The sequence below is a fragment of the Botryllus schlosseri genome, chromosome 12, assembly GCF_051294905.1.
Source record: "Botryllus schlosseri isolate E-star chromosome 12, Bs_hap1, whole genome shotgun sequence".
In the NCBI taxonomy this organism is placed as follows: Eukaryota; Metazoa; Chordata; class Ascidiacea; order Stolidobranchia; family Styelidae; genus Botryllus; species Botryllus schlosseri.
Genome location: NC_137247.1, coordinates 7,372,154 through 7,392,484, shown reverse-complemented (window position 1 = coordinate 7,392,484; position 20,331 = coordinate 7,372,154). Strand labels below are relative to the sequence as shown.

The 20,331-nt window shown below is 40.7% G+C and overlaps 2 protein-coding genes across 2 annotated transcripts in view; both read left to right on the top strand.

Moving 5' to 3' along the window:
* Positions 1-20,331, top strand: part of LOC145451797 (baculoviral IAP repeat-containing protein 7-like) — a 186,829-nt gene that overhangs the window by 19,417 nt on the left and 147,081 nt on the right. The window lies entirely within an intron of this gene.
* LOC145452710 (baculoviral IAP repeat-containing protein 7-like) lies at positions 11,556-18,957 on the top strand. The gene is made up of 12 exons (XM_080330872.1): positions 11,556-11,690; positions 12,144-12,303; positions 12,795-12,972; positions 13,050-13,062; positions 13,184-13,233; positions 13,937-14,019; positions 14,289-14,474; positions 14,833-15,125; positions 15,602-15,701; positions 17,442-17,735; positions 18,433-18,620; positions 18,746-18,957. Exons 1-12 carry the CDS (start codon positions 11,624-11,626, stop codon positions 18,940-18,942), a joined length of 1,809 nt encoding a protein of 602 aa, XP_080186998.1. The 5' UTR covers positions 11,556-11,623; the 3' UTR covers positions 18,943-18,957.

Below are 20,331 nucleotides of genomic sequence, written 5' to 3'. Positions count from 1 at the left end.
GCCAACTTGGTGTCGACTATGCGCGAAACATGCTCGGCTAACTCTTCTCTACTTTTCGCACACATACTCATGCCAGAGCTGGTCATAGTCAGTAACACAGTACTAGAATAGGTTATGACTAATTTCACTACGTAATCAATAGGTTACGTTTTCTGATCACTTCATCTCCTACTTAACGTTTTGTACGCACAACCACATACTTTTTACGCTCGCACTTTTTAAAAGTAGACAGTTGTTCCTGGATTGGTTTGCATCATCTTTGTGAGTGACATTATCGCAGTAACCAGACGACATAGCATCGCGAAGATGCATCTACAAATTTCAAAAGTATGTCTTCCCGCCGCATCACTATTAAAAGTATGCGTCAATTCAACCAAATATACCTGTTAAAAATGAACTTAATGGCGTATTTTTAAGACCTTTCATTACATACTACGTCTTGAAGTAGTTTCGAACTGTTTCAGAAATAACTGCTTATAATTCTAACCGAGTAGAAATTCACGGTACTACTTCTACTTCTGTAGCCATGTTGAGGCTGCATAAATCTTCTCTGGTTAGTGCTTACCTCACACCTACTCTTCCTAATACATATACTCCTCAGTATATCCAACGCTCAGCTCAAGGCCTGTGCTTTATTCCTTCCTTCATAAATTTCTCCTATTTACATCAAATCCTAATTATGAAAGAAGTCACTCACATCTTACGCATTCCGCATGCCCTAGTCTAGTTGATTAGTAGTGCGCAGAATGTCCGACTGATTATTATGAAATAATAAATCGAAATAATTACTGCAAATCGCCTCTATTATCCACGCTGATTCGCCCTATAAGGCTGTTTCATTTGTAGCAATCTGCTCTGTTCGGCACGTTTGTCCACCGAGTCTCACTTGGAATACGCATTTCATCAAGACATTTCAGAGCTACATCCTGCGAGCAGGATCAGGCCGATACTGATGCCAAGACAGACGTCTCAAGTTCGGTGGGCGAGATGTCTAGCCTACGTTCCTCGTTACGTTATTGCTTTTGTCGAACGCTCTTTTGGGGGCGTGTAATCTAATAGTATCATCCATTGGGCAACATCGCCAATGAGCATACGAGTTATCGAAAATGCATTGTCACCGCTCGGCGATACTGATCTTTTGTGTATTTATGTTTATAGCACTCCATACCGATTTAATCATATCATGACCTCATTCGCTCCCGTGGAGTCTGTCAGTGGTTATTGATTAACGCGTCACCTACAGCGACCTCGTAACTTTAAGTGAACGTTGGTTGATTTCATGACGATTATTGGATGACTGCGCAATTATAATTCCACTTGGAGTGCACCGGACTTGCATACGGATTTGATAAAAATACGTTTTCGGAAACCTATTCTGTATCTGGATCAGATTTCGATTATGCTTTTGAAGAAATGGATTTCGAATGCGTATTTTGTGTTTGAGGCGGGATTTCGAACACTATTCTAACGGTCACGCGACCTTTGATGAATTTGTGGTGTATTGATTTGAATAACTGATTGGTGGTACATAACTTGAACATGACGTTTAACAGTTCATTCATATTTTCATTGACTCGATAAGGGGCACTCGAAGAGTTTTTTGAGTCAATAAGCATATGAATATACGGTTCAAAGCCGTGTAGCGATTTGATGAAAATTTTAATAAAATGATGACGATATCATGCTTGATTTGGAACTTATTAAGCGTACGACGATAGCTGGATACAGAATGCGGATTTGGACACATACTTCACGCTCAAATCAGCATCAGGATTTAGATTCGAAAATACAGAGCCAATAGAACTCTAATACAGGCTACAGGACAGACCTGAAGTAGCAAGATCGTTCGACAAAGGTCCCTGAATTGCTCACTGATCTGTGACGCAGGTACTATAGGGTTGTTCAAAAATAGCTTTTTTCGGATTCCAGCCATTCATTGATTAAATTGTCAGGTTACCCTAAACGATGCACACCTAATTTGGTTCTATTCTAACAAGTATAAGCCACCGCAGAACCAATTAAAAATTTTAATTTACTTGGAAAAAGTGAAAAATTTTTTTTTTCTGTCAACCCCATGAAATTGTTGAGTTGTCCTCGAAATCGATGCAAAACAAATTTGACTCAATTCCGACTAGTAGAAGCGGAGTTATTTGAGATTTTCGTTGAGAATTCTTGGATTACCCACCAATATGGCGGAGATATGTGAGTGAATCACATTCGAGCGAGCAGTGATGCAACAGAGGTTGAGAAATCATGTTTGGATTGTAGGCTTGTATTCACATCAAAATCGATGATCAGTTGCAAGATAATACACCGCTGTGTTAGCCTGCAGTGATATGCCCAGTAATGTTTGACAAACCTTGTTTATAGCTCCATCCATGTCCCATTTCGCTCTTCGTAGAATAGTTGGTACCGATTCGGTACAATCGGTAACGTGCCAGAGCACTCTGGCCGCGCAATGTGAAGGGCAAATTCTAGTGGTGAGATGGCAGAATTCCCTAATACCAATACCTGCTGGGGTCTCTGGGGATGTCATAACGAATCTGAAAGTCGACAATAATGTGTCACGAGCACTACGCTTGCTAGAAGAATATGGGCACTGGACAGTTACACAGTTACACCATAGTGTCCTATATGGTGTCGACACAAGCAAATCTCACGGTTCAATGAAATTGATTCACGTCACAATTTCCATTTGGCTACAGGCAATTTGACGGTCATTTTTGACCGGCTTGCCGAGAATTAAATTTGATAAAACGGGTATCAATCGAAAGTTGACTCTGCACTGATTACGAAAATATAAATTTTATTCCGCTCGTGGCCCTGGAACTCCCACAATCAGCCTCGATTTTTTCATTGTTATGGAGATTGGCATCGGTACGCAACAATGCTGTCTGGCTCTTTTTCTCTTGGGCTACTCTCTCGTTTCGCCAGACAGCATTGTTGCGTCCTGAGCTACTCTCTCGTTTCGCCAGACAGCAATGTTGCGTCAAAATGCCAATCTCCATGACAATGAAAAATTCGAGGCTGATTGTGGGAGTTCCAGGACCACGAGCGGATTAAAATTTATATTTTCGTAATCAGTGCAGAGTCAGCTTTCGATTGATATCCGTTTTACCAAATTTAATGTTGGGCAAGCCGGTCAAAAATGACCGTCAAATTGCCTGTAGCCAAATGGAAATTGTGACGTGAATCAATTTCACTGAGTCGTGAGATTTGCTTGTGTCGACACCATATAGGACACTATGGTTACACACTCTCTCTCCCGCAGGAGTGCTAAACGAATATTTTATAGTACTATACAATTGTGCTCCTCTCGTAAAATCTACATTGACGTGCAGAAGAAACTTCTATCCCAGGGGAAATCCCTGGTAGACGTGCGTTCTTAACGTAGAACTCTCGAATTGCGACATCACCATGATGTAGCAAACATGTCAAACGAACTGGAGAGGCACGTCGAATTTCGATGTTACATAAGACAGCTGTAATCGCATAGTCATGTGAAATATGGAAAATTAAACATTTAAATATAACCTAAAATGTCTATGCTCTACACGCTACACCTACACTTTGAGGACGGAGGGGAGTGATGGGCATGTAATGACAATCAGACTAAGATATGGGGGAGCATAAATCTAGATAGATTTGAAAAGGAAATTGAGGTTAAAGACTTGAGACGGATTGGAGATATGGAATATGGACCATATGGCTGCTCCTAGACCGTATCATCTGAAATAATTCTATGACTATGATAAAATTAAATAGTATATTCATATTGAAATGAAGCCGAATATTTTCGGCTGACACTCGTCAGGGGTAATCGTCAGCAACTAGTAGAGAATTGGAAAGAACATTGTATATCAACAATCGTATCACAAAATATGACGTCACCAGCATGAAATTTCGAATGAGAGAGCGTTCAATGTACTATTTTTAGGTGATACACGAACTCCTTTTGTTGACAGAGTTTTGGTTGGTGTATTTTGATAAAAGTTGATTCCAAGGCACACAAATGGAATTGTGAACGGCCTCGACCTACGATTCGAAATCGGTCGGCTCGATAATTATTCGCACAAATCGGATTATCCAACAGATGTTTGCCGATGGCAGAATTAATGGCCTTTCATCGATCAGCATCAATCTTAAGTGGATGAGTTAAGGGTGAGCTTTTCACATCGCGTGACGCACGTGTTCTGATAAATCTGGGGACATGTTGGTTTATGCGGTCCTGCAGACGTCTGTCACGTGCGTCACGCGATGTGAAAAGCTCACCCTTAACTCATCCACTTAAGATTGATGCTGATCGATCAAAGGCCATTAATTCTGCCATCGGCAAACATCTGTTGGATAATCCGATTTGTGCGAATAATTATCGAGACGACCGATTTCGAATCGTAGGTCGAGGCCGTTCACAATTCCATTTGTGTGCTTGGAATCAACTTTTATCAAAATACACCAACCAAAACTCTGTCAACAAAAGGAGTTCGTGTATCACCTAAAAATAGTACATTGAACGCTCTCTCATTCCAAATTTCATGCTGGTGACGTCATATTTTGTGATACGATTGTTGATATACAATGTTCTTTCCAATTCTCTACTAGTTGCTGACGATTACCCCTGACGAGTGTCAGCCGAAAATATTCGGGTTCATTTCAATATGAATATACTATTTAATTGTATATTGAAGTTCTGTACCTCCAAGAAGCTCTTCGACTATGATAAAATGTATTGATACACTCGACAAATATATTGCGGTAATCTTCGGTTAAATAGAAAATTCATTCTACTGCACAAAATATTCGCAATGCTGGAGAATTATCTCCGGGAAAAATCAACCTTATGTACGGATATCTTCTTTTCGCAATCAGCTGGGTCTGCGGCAATTTTTATTTCGTCGCGAATTCTGGATTAGGATTGCTTTTATTGGGTGTTGTACCTGATCGCCGCTACATTAGGTAGACTATGCCTCCTTGAGGTTCTGGCAATTCTAAACTACAGTAAATTCCTTGTAGCTTGTGTACTATTTGCTCAAGCTATCAATCTTTATTTTTCAGGCCCTGTCAAGGGGAAGTGCAGCTTAGTTGTGATAACACGACGGATGAATAGCATGACGAATTCGCTCCTCCACCGCGGAAAGCACCGACTCAAATGCCTATCATAGTTCTATAAAATGTGAATACAATTCGCCTTGAAACCCCCAGTGGAAGCAGCAGAGTTCAAGAAGGATCGTAGAATGTCGATTTCGATCCGACATTTTGTTAATGAGATATGTTCGAAATTGGAGGAATAGTCGAACAGAAATTGGCGGCTTTACATTCTTATGTTTTCTCATCGGACCTTAATAGCAGTTCAAACACTATTTGTATGACATAAATGACCGGATAGGGGTGCGCGTCTTCGTAATTTGCTGGCATGTAAGCAAAAGCATATATAGGGTCTTTTCGTAAGTCGATGGAGTGCTCGTAGTCGTACTTGGAAACCGTTAAAATCTGGTTATTCTGCTTCCAACTGAATTGGTTTTGTTATTCATATTGCTTTGCATAGCGCTATCGTCCACGTCAGTATTTTCAACGATCGCTCTGTCCTCACACACTTCAACGGTAAGAAACCACATTTCTCCCAACCAACTATGTTTTATAAGTTGTTTCCTCGTATCCGTTTCTCCATCCCCGGCGGTTTATAAAATATTATGTATTCGTTTCATAGTAGGGTTAATATTTAGGTATTTACACCGTTTCTATCGTACCATCGAGTACGGGTTGGATTGAGTATCATTTACGATCACTGTTGAATCAGTAACACGATTCCCTGTGGCGCAATACCCCCACAAGAAGGAAGTATCCCCGAAACAGCTGAATTATCAAAATCCGTTCTTTACGTCACAACATCCACGACGTTGGTTGGATGCAAAAGAGGAGTTGTTTTCACCATTACATGTACATTGCACGGTAGCACGAGACCAGACCCGGATTTATAGAGATTGCTTTGGCAAAATGACACAAACGTCTCGCTTGGTTTGACGAGGAAGGGTGGGTGGATCATGTTCATTTATAAACCGTGAGTCAAAGTTTGTGTGAAATTTGAGAATTACAACCGCACAAGATGAAGAATAGGTAGAGCGAAATGCGTTGCAATATGTTGACTATATCACGGGAAATGAAAATATCGCATGGCCAGCGGGATAGTATATGATTAAAAACACGAGGCGGCGCTGGATTTTACACATCGCGGAATTAGCTATACAATTTACCCCATAAATACTGCATGGGTGCATTTTGATTTACACCGGAGGTGGGCAAACATCGGCTCGCGGACAAAAATAGTGCGGTCCGTGACAAAGTGCCAATTTTGGATGGTGTGCGACACACGAAATCACGCTCAAGTTCAAATAAAGCTCATAGTCTGGTACGTTTCAGTTCAAGTGCTCAAGGATGACAAGCTCAAGTGGGCTAATATATAAGGGATAAACGCACTAAAATATGCTTTTGTTGACCAGGCACGTGAATATTGTTGAAGCGATATTACTTCAGATAGTAATAATTCTCGTGTTTAGTTCGACTACCAATATAAATTATGAACACTGCCATCACCTTTACTATAATTTTCATAAAAGATTGATGAGCCTTGAAATGACTGGAAAAGCCTATATATGTGGCCACCTTATATTTATATCTTGGCCGCTTATGAAAACGGATGGACACGAATAATCAATGTCAGACGATCTGCAAGGAAGTGGGCTATTTAGGGCAGGGGTGTCAAACATATGACGCGGAGTCGATTTCGCGAATCAATTATGTGTAGATTGAAAAATACTTCCATTATTCAGCATATTTATAACAAATATTAAGGATTGATTGTAAGAAATACATCCATTGCATTAGATATTCCGATTGAGACCGCGTGTGCATGTTCATATTGTTCATAGGCCGCATTATAACCATCCGAGGGCCGTGTGGTGGTTTTACTCTTGTCGCCATTAGAAACAAATCTCGGGAATTGACATAATAGTAATCGTTAACAGAAGTGAAAACGACAATCCGAAATCGTTATGTGGGCTGCATAAAGAATATAATAGTAACACATAAATATGATTCAAGTATCTGCGGTCGCACTGCTGAATCACTTCTGACGCAAAATAACCCCTATCTACAGAGACACCCGAATCGCAATTTAGTAACATGGAATAAAATTCAAACGTCCGCATTTACGGTTAAATATTTTGTATTGATCACAACGCATACGGCAGCAAACGATGGGTGCATAGAAATATGCCCACTAATATCTCCACCATTTCTACCTCCCATTTTGGGCCCTTTGGGTGTGCGTGCATACACACTCTTCGCTTAGACTATAGAATGTCTCGATGATAATGTATTCCAGTGAAAACTAAGGACGTGGTTTTTGAGGTGACATTTTGGAAGCATTTGACTGGCGCGGCCCACGAGCGATTTGAAGGTTTGATTCCGGCCGTGACACAAGTGGAGTTTAACACCTCTGATTTACGGTTTATATTGTCTTCTAAATCATTATTTTCTAGCAACTCAGTTTAAACGTTACGCGACCGTCAAAATTCTTCTTCTTTCATAAACAAAAAAGCCTGGTATAATATTTAAAACGGTTTACGGCCGCCGCAATGTGCCTGTGATGTGCATTTTTTCTTCAAGTTTTACAATGCTTTACGATAGTATCGCTGAAATACCCTAATTCGTATACCAATTACACATCGAAGTCCAAGAAGAATTAAATTGATACATGTTCGACTGCGTGATGTTTATCATGTGCAAACACTCAAAAGAAGTTGGAATCCTTTTTTGTAACATATTTAGCGTACATAGCTCGGAAACGTTGCTGGGAAAAATAAACATCTCCAGGATTGCCCATATTTACTACAAACTGAATTATCCGGTTAAGATATTGCCACTTGGATAAAGCCTTAACATGCTTGGCCTAATATTTGCTCAATTACAATACCATATGCGTATAATAATAATTATATGATCGAAAAACTCCCTCATATTCTTCATCGACTCGTATAGGGACTTACATCACATGTTTGCATTAGCGCTTACGCCATGTGACGTCGATGTCTCAACAACACCAGAATCTTGCGCCAGCAGTTTGTAAGATGTCATTACTCGCGTCATGAATTCTCTACATTTATCAAATACCTGAATCGCAAGTTACCACGCGGAAGGCTAGTCAATCTCATACACCACGCGGACTTCAAGCTAATTAAGGCTGCGAAAGATCGTCATTTCGGTTTCATACATAGCCTACGTTGAAACCGGGGATGGAGACAGGGTTCGCTGGAACACAGTTTAAGGTCCGTGAGTTACAATTTTAACGTGCAGAGTCAGATGCTGGCGTGGAAAATAACATTTACTGCAGTGAATCACTGGACCTAGTCCACCATCACCTTAGCAAATTTCGTCCATGTACAATATCCTCGTAATCATAAAATGCATCTTTAACACGAGTTGATATTGGTTGTCAACCAATAGGACGATAACTCCTGTCTAAATCAACGGTGATTGTTGTTAAAAGAAATTTACCAAGTGTTATTTTATTGAGAGCGGTGTGAATTGACAATTGGTTAGGTTAGTAATTATTCGGCCTTACGAAATGTACACGTCTGTGGCGTGTTTTAAAATATAAAATTTCATTTGCTTCGGACATTCATAATTATGTCATTTATAAAAGCATAATTATATCCAGATTTTGGTGGTGGATTTAGAGTGTAAACCAGTGGTGTTTAACCGAGGTTCGAACGAGTATCGTCCGCTTAGCCAGTTGCAGGGTATTGCCGGAGGTCGAGACACGCACCCAACCAAAGTGTTGGAGGTTTCTCTATATTATCCAGGCTCCACCTCAATATCTGATCCGCGCATGGATTGTCTTAAAAAAGCCTAGAGCGAAAGTGGACAGAGATCAGGAGTCATATAAGGAATAGCGACCTTGCGCCAATTACCATAAACATCGAGTAAGACCATGAATACCAAAACAACAGCAACAACAACAACTGAATAGATATGATTCGTGATGACAAGCCGGTCTTGGCCGTGATTGGCTGCAGGAATTAGGCGCGATCAGTAGTACAATTGTCACAGTTGATGTGGTGGTACGTAGCGTGCAGGGGCGTACACAGGGGATGATTGAGCTAAACATTGAAACTTGAAACCCCTTCATTTTGTAATGCTGTATCTATCTTCTATAGTGATTAGAACATTTGCAAACAAACAATTGGTCAGTCACGCTGTTGCATTTCAATCGAACAATACTATATTTAGCACTCTCTAGGACAGCGGTTCTCAAACTGGAGGGGGGTTGAAAGCTTCTGAAGGGGGCGCGAAGCTGCGGTCAACTGAGCAATTTTTCGCACTATACGCGTGATTCACCTTTGATTCTTAGTTATTGCTCAGTCTAGACGCCGAATTTCATATTTGAGAATTTCATATTTGAGAATTGGTGAGGCCTCGTATTTCTGAAATGGTATCTGAATGTAAATAGAAAAAGTCGCAATGATTTGCAGCAACTTTCATTGTTTTTTTGTTCTGTGGTATTCATGGTGTTTGTCGAGTAGACTTACAATGGCCATTTACACCACGCCAATTTTCGTCATTTTTATTCCGTAGCTGTCGACTTGTATAGCTAGCTAGACCCACTTCTAGGCTTTTATAAGACATCTCTTACACCAGGCCTGGGCAAAGTGCGGCCCGCGGGCCAAAGTTATTCTGTGCGGCCCGCGAAAGTTGCTTGGAATTAAAAACATAACACTTGCTTTTTGAATGACTAAAACCGTAGGCTGTATCAAATGAGTAGGAACTTCGTGTACTTTGAAGCCTGTTCATTAATATGCCACGATTACGCTGCCTACGTACTTGGCATGCGTAATCCATATTCAAAATAAAGGCAATGCGGCAAAGTATGAGTAGCAATTGAAGTCACACAAGAAATCTGTCTTTCCATATAGTTTAGTTCAATCCTTCCTTGTTGACATTGTCACATTACGCATTATACAATATATGTGTTTCAATTCGTGACGCGATATGTTTCCAAATCCATAATTCGTAAAACAAGTCAATCATAGTGCTCACGTCTACTATGACTCTATCACCTGATTAACGGGTACGCCAAAAAAGTGAAATTTAAAGAAGGTTTAGGTTTAGAAATTAGAGCAATAAATATTCGAATACTGGAGTCAGGGGTAAGCCTATCCTTTCAGTGTTTGCCGATCATGTCGCCGAGATTAAGGATTTTAATTAAAGTCGGTCTCATGATAAAAGCACGAAACACTCGGTCAAGGGAGGGCGAAGTTCAGAAAAACTGGTAGCATTCTGGTTGCACTTTAATATTTCGTGATATCATGATAAGTGGGCGCGCACTATAATAAAGACAGGCCTGCCTAAATAGTTTGAGAGCCACTGTTTTAGAGTCTTAATAGAAGAACGTGAATAGAGGTTTAAAGAGAGCTAAAATGTATCATGTTTAACATTGTTTCGAATCATGACAGCTGATAGATAGTTTTTCAATTAACCGTCACTTTCTCATTACCTAATATCAACACATTCACTGAGCAGCATTTATTAACAATGTAATTTAGAAATAAAATTAAAATAAGCTGGAGAATATAGCTAAATATTTTCACTCGGCCCGCTAACGTATTTATTTTTCTCATTTGGCCCGCGGAGGAAAATAATTGCCCGCCCCTACCGTACACGGATGAGATGGCGAAGGGGAGCCTAAATACACCTCCAACACTTAGGTAGTAATTCTGGAGTCGACATTGGTCGAACACGAACCCGCAACCCATTGATGTTGCAGCTGTGGATTATACCACTATACGCTATCTCGCCACTACCAAGATTCATTATCTTTGTGTTTCGTATTCGTGAAAATCATGCTTTCATAGTTTTGTTATTTATACTTGTTGATGCGCAATTCATTTCGTAATCTATAGTAATGTATTAGATGTGTCGTTAGATATGTAATGTGGCAGATTTTTCCTTTGAAGACTCAGTGAAAATTTGCGGCTATAGTGCGCAGGTTAGCGAAAGGGTTCGCCAGGCTAGTAAAGGCTAAGAACCACTGGTTTTGACCATTTCTCCAGTTAACTCTCCACAACTTGGAGCCATTATAGCCCGTGCATAACGATCGCAGAAAATAGTTTCTAGATCGGGTCTTTACATCGATATTGTAGCTATCAGTAATATTGACAGAGCTCATTAAAAGCAGTCGAGGTAAACTAAATATGTTCGCAAACCTTTTTAGTTTTCTGAGGCAAATATTTCGAAATGTAGTTTGCTTCAAGTCTCCAAATAATGAACAATTTTGCATATTATTTCAGTTTGCAATTGAGAAAAAATTGAAATATATAGTTAACCGGCGGGGATCGATTGTTGAGAATCACTGCGTTTAGAAATGGTGTTACGTAGACTCACTCTGCTTGATGTCCACGGCCAATCACGTGTTACTGTTTTTGGTAGCGATAGATACATTACATATGCATGTGCAGTAATATATACATTATACATACTCTACATGTAATTTCAGACATAGTACGGATTACCTAATTATTTTGTATTTTCATGAAGACTATATTGTCCGGACCTTCGATAGATAGCAATGGATTACGGTCATTCTTTGGTAGAATCTGATGGTACAAGCACGGTCATCACGAGAGACGCTCCAGGTATATAGAGAGCCCTGCAATATGTTTACGGTAGGGGTCGAAAACCAATTTTGCTCTGTAGACCGATTTCAAATTGAGCCGCAATTTTCAAAATACAAGAATGTTCAACATTGAAAATATATCACGGCCACTAAAGGGTGCTATGCTTAGTATGACTGTAGCACGTGCATGATTCGATAAAATTGATCAGTGTCGTATTTAAAAAAATTATCAGCGATCTTGACCACTATAATTCTGCACCTTCACTTGACTTGCAAAAGTGCAGGGACCTTTCGAAAAGCAGTATTAAATTATTCGTGGTTGCCGACCCCTATATTACGCTAAATATCCCTTACTGTTGAAATAATACGTTACGTTCCGCTTGATCGTTTATGTTACCTATAGTTTTCCTAGCAGTCAATATTCTAATGTCGGTGACGATCATTGAAACCAATATTGCTTTCGCTCATTCAGGTCAAAGCTGTTGGTATATTCCTCCCGGAGATTACAGAGACGAATATTACAGGCTCGGAACGTACGGGAAATTTCCCGATGAAGGCATAACACAGATGGCGGACATGGCGTCGGCCGGGTTTTATTTCACCGGGTTCAAGGACAGAGTCAAATGTTTCAGGTAGGCCGGGAATGGTATGCAGATGTCTATCCATCATGTATATCATGTATTGTAGGCGACAAACTTTTGTGTTATGATATATGCGAAGTATACAGGGTCAATAGCGCATCCAATACTTCCGATGTGATTGAGGCACTCATAAATGGTTAGGCTCGGCAAGCAGTCGGATTCAGCCGTTTCACAGCGGGTCTATAAAACCGTGTCACGATATTATATGAGATCAGAGAACCGTTTAGCATTTCTGGTACATGTCGGCCACTTTTTGTAACATAGAGCCGTCTGAAGCATGTGACTTTGATGACAAACATTTGTATCCAACCACTGAGCATGACATATATAGAGGTAAATATAAAGTAGCAGCAGCTTCAAGAATAATGTCGGCAAAATAAATGAATCCATGCAAAATGATCAGAACAAAAAATATCGGGTTATTACCCGATTTACTCATAGATTATCATCAGAACTGAACGTCAATAATTTGGCATTAGCAGTTGTGGGATTACAGTTGAAAATTGGACGCTGGAAGATGACGGAAGAGACCCAGGATGGCATAAAAGCACATGCAATATGCCAAGAGGATCAGAGAGTCAGAACGTGGGCCTACCGGAACCTAACTACCGCACTGTGATACGGGACTTGAAAGGACTACCCAGCATCTCGTCGAATCCCGTGAGCATTTCAAATTTATAATATTGGCTATGATTAGAGCTTACAAAGCATGTAATAAACTATTCCATTGTCTACAGGAATCCAGAGGGGGTGAGTGCAATGTGACTTACACTAATGTTAATAATCATTACTGGATTTTTCGGCTAAATCAATAAATTCGTAACTTGATGATACCTGAAATTTCCAATATCAAATCTTATTATTCATGCAGGCACTTCAAATATTAGCCGGGGGCTTCCGGATATTCGTGAGGGTTACCCTGTGAGTACAGTCGTGTATTTGATGGTAAACTATAAATCGCAACAGTAATATTTTTCAATGATTACGTGAAATGACGATTGCATATACCACAACATGAAATTGATAAATGTGATGCCATGCTCGAATAAATATTCTTTATTGCCGATGTCAGATGTCGTATAATTCAATTAACAAGTAGTATTTTATCCTCTGACATGCATCCTTACATTACATACGCTAGAAGGACTACAGAGGTCCAAACGCTTATTTGTCATATACCGGTATATTCAAGGAGATTACTTTCCCCATATCAGCACTCTCTCTAATTGGCAATTGTCACAGATTGGCCGGAATACTTTTGCCAAACATTTTGATATATCAAGTGACGTGACCTTTATTCTAACATGTTTTGTCAATGGTGTGTGTGTGTGTTCCTATTTTATAACCTAAAAGAATGACAGGAGAAAGTACAGACTCAATATTTTTCTTTTCCTTCTGTCCGCATGCTTTGCCATCTCGGAACACTGAGCCCATAATAAGAAATCCGGTTTTGTTGATACGTCGGGCGTAGCTTCACTTCGTGCCGCACCATCTGAAACATTTCTCGTCGCTCATTAGCAACACGTCAATTCCCATATTGAGTGTTGTCTAGGAGTAGATATTGTTCTCTCTGGAAAATGGCCATATGGTCAATCATTGCGACTGATTCGTGTAATTCTTTCAGGAAACAATCTTCGCAAACATCGTCGATGCGGATTTCGAGAGAAGGCTTCGAACTACAGACCTGAGGAGTGAATACGAGAGAAGGTATGATTAATTAACTTTTTATCGCATAGTGTCCTACAATGACGTGAACACAAGCAAATATCACGGCTCACTGCGATTGGTCTACGCCGCACTTTGCATTTGGCCAAAAGCAATTTTACAGTAATTTTTGACCGATTTGCCTAGCGCGAAAATTGATAAAATTGGTATCAATCGAAAGCTACTGCGGTGCTGATTGGAAAGCGTAAAGTTAACTACAAGTTATATTCTGACTTGACTGTAGCATAATATAATATGCATTCGATTTGTAGGAGAACGTTTGAGAAGTTTCCGTCCTACCCGGCTCCGAACCTTGTTGGCGAATTGGCGAAAGACGGATTTTTCTATCTCGGAAATTTGGACAGGACACAATGCTTCTCGTGTTCCGGAGTTTTGCGGAACTGGGGACCGAACGACGATGTCCGAGAACAACATTCGCGGCATTTTCCACGATGCCGGTACGTAGACCTGAGGCAGCACTAGCCAGCATTTTGACTTGGTGAAGCTCTTCTTGTATTAACCCAAGATTCTAAAATGAACATCTGATATGAAGGGAGGACCGTATTGCTGATTCTTAGACCCACAATTCTGTTTTTGATTTGAAAATTAAATCGAAATCAGAGTCCCAGACATCTCAATCATGAATTCTATTTTGATCTTGTCAAATCCTTATCTGATAGTTGTGATCAGGAGTCGTATGAAAGTCGCGATCATTTTAAACTCCATTTCAAAAGCCATATCTAAATTCGGTTACAATGCGCTGTCGTCTGCACCCGAATCCCTATATACGCTAATCTTGAGTGATTTTACATATAGGTTGGTCAGAAGCTTGGACGGCGGAAACATCCCGATGGACAACGAGCAGCGTTCGCTTTTCGACAGCGAACTCGCGGAGAGGCTGCGGCACCTCGCAGAAAACACCGGAGAACCACCGGATCCGCCTCCGGACGAGCAGCGTCATCTTGTGGAGTATTTGCCATGCATCTCGCCCTGCAATCCGCACATGCAAACCTTCGAAAGTCGACTGGCCACCTTCGAGCAGAATTGGCCGAGCTCGAGGATAAACGCGTCGGTACAACGCATAGCGCGGGCAGGATTATATTATCTGGGTATACTATTGATAGGCTTACCATACGTCCCGTTTTAGGCGGGACAGTCCCGCTTTTTAACGTCTTGTCCCGGCGTCCCGACCAGTCAGCCAAACGTCCCGCTTTTTAAGGCCGTAAGGTATAGGCTTACTTTTTTTTAAAATTTAGGTCAGATTTAGAGCAAATAGCGAGTGATATGCCGCAAATTAGCACCGAAGTGACGCTCCGGCGAGAATTTCGGAGCGAAAAACTGTGATTTTAGCCTGAGCGAAAAGCTGACCTTTTTTTTTTTTTTTTTTTAGTCATCCACCTGGCAATGTGGAGTGAAAAACGGTATTTTGAGATAATTCGTCTCCGGTTTTGCAAGTCCTAAATTTCTGAAAAAGTGTCCCCCTTATAGATTTCCAAAATATGGTAAGCCTAACTATTGATATCTTATGATCTTCCAGACCGGCGTGACTACATAGACCTAATCGCTGCTTCATTCATCTTTTCAGGGCAAGGTGACAAGACCAAATGTTTCTACTGCAATGGTGGTCTGCAGAACTGGGATCGAAACGACGATCCCTGGACAGAACACGCTAAGTGGTTTCCTGGGTAAGTCAACTCTCAAATAATCTTGAATAATAATAATATAACTGAATGGTATATTGAATAAATAATATAGTCTGAGATTGTATTGATGAGATAAGACAGTGATGCTTATAGCCTATGAGGCTTTGTGCTCCACGACAATGGCAGAATAGCAATTCAACAGTTCAATGCATTTTTTCTTCTTTTTGGCGACCTCTCTTGCTACCACGATTCAGTCTCTCTCTCTTCTACACTCATTCATTCATCGGATCTTTGCTGTCTACTTTCCAGCTCGGCTTACTGTACTCTCTGCATGGGCTTTCCAAGTCACTGCAATCGCAGTGAGGTCGGCGATGGGGAGCCCAGTTAAACCTCCAACACATAGAAACTGGGTAGAGCCGAGACTCGAACCAACAACCATTGGTGTCGTGACGGTGTCGCTTAGCACACTACGCCACTCGCTTCCCATATAGTCTGAGTTGAAAGTGTGCAGCGCTGTAGCAGAACAGTTCGAATTCAAAGTTAGCAGTGAGCGGTTAGGCCTGTAAGAGAGTGTAAGACTAGTCATCCACAGAATTAGATTGAGCGACATGAATGGTGCAATCAAATGGGAACTTTCTGCGCTGTTAACTCGTATGAATTCTTGCAGAACGCGAATTTTTAAACATCACACACTAGAAACCAAAATAATATTTCGCTGATTCACACCGTAAAGCGTGGGGTGCGAATCACGCTAACGGCACTTTCTAGTATCAAGTTTTGCTGTCAAAACCAATCCAAGTAGCCGAAAACGAGTCAATAGCATCAATATGTATGTAGGTATATCCCAAGGGTGAGTGAGTTCTGTTTCGTGTAACGCCCAAGAATTCTCAAAATAATGGTACTTGTAAACGGGACCTAATTTTTGCAATGACACCATAGTGTCCTATATGGTGTCGACACAAGCAAATCTCACGGCTCAGTGAAATTGTATCACGTCACAATTTCCATTTGGCTACAGGCAATTTGACGGTCATTTTTGACCGGCTTGCCGAGCATTAAATTTGGTAAAACAGGTATCAATCGAAAACTGACTCTGCACCGATTACGAAAATATAAATTTTATTCCGCTCGTGGCCCTGGAACTCCCACAATCAGCCTCGATTTTTTCATTGTTATGGAGATTGGCATTGGGACGCAACAATGCTGTCTGGCGAAACGAGAGTGTAGCTCAAGATAAAAAGGTCCAAAAAGCATTGTTGCGTCCCAATGCCAATCTCCATAACAATGAAAAATTCGAGGCTGATTGTGGGGGTTCCAGGGCCACAAGCGGAATAAAATTTATATTTTCGTCAGCTTTCGATTGATACCTGTTTTACCAAATTTAATGCTCGGCAAGCCGGTAAAAATTGACCGTCAAATTGCCTGTAGCCAAATGGAAATTGTGACGTGATACAATTTCACTGAGCCGTGAGATTTGCTTGTGTCGACACCATATAGGACACTATGATTATATATATATATATATATATATATAGGACACTGTATATATATATAGGACACTGTGATTATTGACTACTAATCCGGCAATATATTTTACGGACAGTGAGTAAAAAATCACTATGTTTGAATTAACATCGTCACGCCACGTAACGTAACGTCATATGTTCGTGTTCGTGTTCACAGCGAATAGGTCAGCGGTATCAGTACCATCCCTACTGGAATCCCGAAATGCAGTCACTCGGCACACCACGAAACACCACTAACAGGTATTTTCATTTTCAGTTGCGAGTTCGTACTTCGGCACAAAGGACCCGACTTTGTCCGGGCGCTATTCGAAGCCCATCCAAATCTAAACCGACCGGCGATAAGTAATGCGGTTTCTTACCAAAACATACCGCCTTTTCCCCTCGGCAGCCCTCCAGAATCAACTCGAATCCACGAAAGTACGCCAAACGTGGATATTCGCCAATTTGAAGCAATGGGATTTACTCAACAGCAAATTCATCGCTCCATGTCGAAGTGGGTGATAATATTCTACTCTTGCACATTAGAATGTCCGTGGGAGATAGCGTATTGGTGAGTGTCGGTGCCATCCAAGCAGGCGGCGTGGGTTCGTCGGGGGTTATTCTGGGCTCCTCGTCCCCCCTGTAGTCGTTCTTACGGCGACAGAAGCCGGGAAAGAAAAAGGCACGATAAAGAAAGAAAAAGAGCAAGAAATAGCCTTTAAAAAGAACCGACGAAGAAAAAATAAGATCGAAGAAGACTGTGACTATGTGCACTAGGTAGAGGGGGATACCAGTTCAAGAGACCCCGACTGGTTGGTCGTTCGGCATCCCCTATCTGTTAATCACAACGCATTGTGTTTCTTGCATATCGCATTGTACATTGTGTATGTGTGTGTGTGTGCCTGTCTTGGTCAGATGAAAATATATTATGTCCATTGACAGTAGGCTAAGTGATGGAATGTATGAGACGTTACGCGTAGCCTATATGATTATAGCAAGTATCACAGCCAAGATATGAGACTCAATTTTCTATAATGGCATTTCAATAAATTTACGACTGTATACTGGGATCGATATATTTCATTACATTTCAAATTTAGTGATTATAATTTTAAATCGCAAAAGTGTATGAGCTACTACATCAATGTCCATCTGCTTGACAAAGTTGCGTTTGCAATTAGACTGCCCGCCATCACAATGCTCATTTTATTGATATAATGTTAATATGGGATTTATAGTAGCATTTTTTATGTGAATTTATTTAACAGTATGCGATTGCAAGGTATGGATATCTCCTCGGAAGAATTGCTACAGTACTTACTAGAGGACCATGGCCGTAACTGTTCGAGCAACGAGCAAAATGCGGCCCACAAACCAACGTCCATGCACAACACGCGGGTGAAGACAGCAACTGAGTCAAACATGGATTCAAACCTATCCAGTCAGAATGCAAAAGGTAGCCTACGACAATATCTATGTAAAGCTGAGTAATCCAGAAATGTTTGCGAGATACCTCATATCATTCGTGGCAACTTACCGGGCCGATAAAACATATTGCAAACGATATTTGATTGGTTTTAGATGAGTCACATGTGGCTGAAAGTCTCCGACGAATGACGGATAGAAGCCTGTGTCGGATATGCAAAGGAAGAATGGCGGTGATTGCTTTAACGCCTTGCGGGCACTTGTCTATGTGCGAAGACTGCTCGACCAATGTAACGAGATGTGTCGTCTGCAATTCTCGGATACAAGAAAAGTTGAAAGTTTACCGAGCATAATTGAATATTTGTCAAATATTCCCCTGGCTGTTTTGTGTTCTGGCTTGATTTGCAATGCATATGCATCGGCTTATATGTCATTTTGATGCACTTTACAAGTCCCGTCACCAGGGTTGTAACTAAGTCACAAAGCTCGGAGTCACAAGTCATTCTCACTTTCATGGTTTTGACTAGAGTCAAGTCGAGTCATTTTAAATTCATCACCGAGTCAAGTCCGAGTCCAAGTAATCGAGCAGAGGTTCGAGTCCGAGTCATGGTATTATGACTCGAGTCCGAGTCCAAGTCATTGTGTTGACTGATCTGTTTCCAGTTAAAGTCTTGTTTATTCCACTCTTATAACTCTGTTTGGTGATATCGAATGGTTCGCATTTATAATATACTAATTTTCCTCACTTTTAACAGTTTCTGGTCGCATTTTCAAGTACCAGTACCAATAAACGTAATCACAATAGGGTGGTTACTTTACTGTTCTTCGAAATTACAATGACATGTCGGTCTTGGCCGTCTGAGTCTCGAGTCGTATGACTTGGTTCGAGTCATGCGCAATGACTCGAGTTCAAGTCGAGTCAATACACAGATTGACTCGAGTCGAGTCGAGTCATTTCCGTATATTGATAAAAATGACTCGAGTCAAGTCGAGTCAGATAAAAATTGTGACTCGAGTCTGACTCGAGTCGAGTCATGACTCGAGTCATTACAACCCTGCCCGTCACCCACACAATACATGCAGTTTGTGTTTTATTATCGAGCTGTTTCCCCGTGACGTACATGTATAAGGTATGTACAATTGTGCATTACAATTTCATCTGTTCATCATTTCACCGAGTTACTTGGCATAAATTGTTGTAAATATATGTTCATTGTTCAATTACCTTACCCATGGATTTACGGCTAAGACTTCAAATGGCACAGCAGTCAATATCTGTGACAAAAATGTAGAATCAAGATCATGCCATTTTTAATGAGCTTGGACGAGCAGAGGTTATGGAGTGAGTTAGTTTCAAGTATCTATGTTGGTGTTGTTTGTATCTGATTTGTATATAGGACTAGTAATTAGTGCAAATCATGTTTTCCTTGTGTGCCTTGCGTTGTATTTCTGCCCTGTGTTCTGTGATCTACTTTATACTCTGAATAGTGATCGTGCGTATAGTCATTGCCGGTGTTGAAGTCATTCCGCTGATCAATACATTGGTTTCATATTGTAAGTTTGTCATGCGAAGATTTAAAACGTAACAAAGGGATATCCATACCTTTATTTGAGTATATTCAAGTAATATTTGAGTACTTCGACTATGAACTCAATATGTTCTGTTTTATGCTACTTGGACATTTCCTATTTTCGAAATTGCTCTGCTGAATTATTCATGTCGTTTACTTCATGGTCAATGC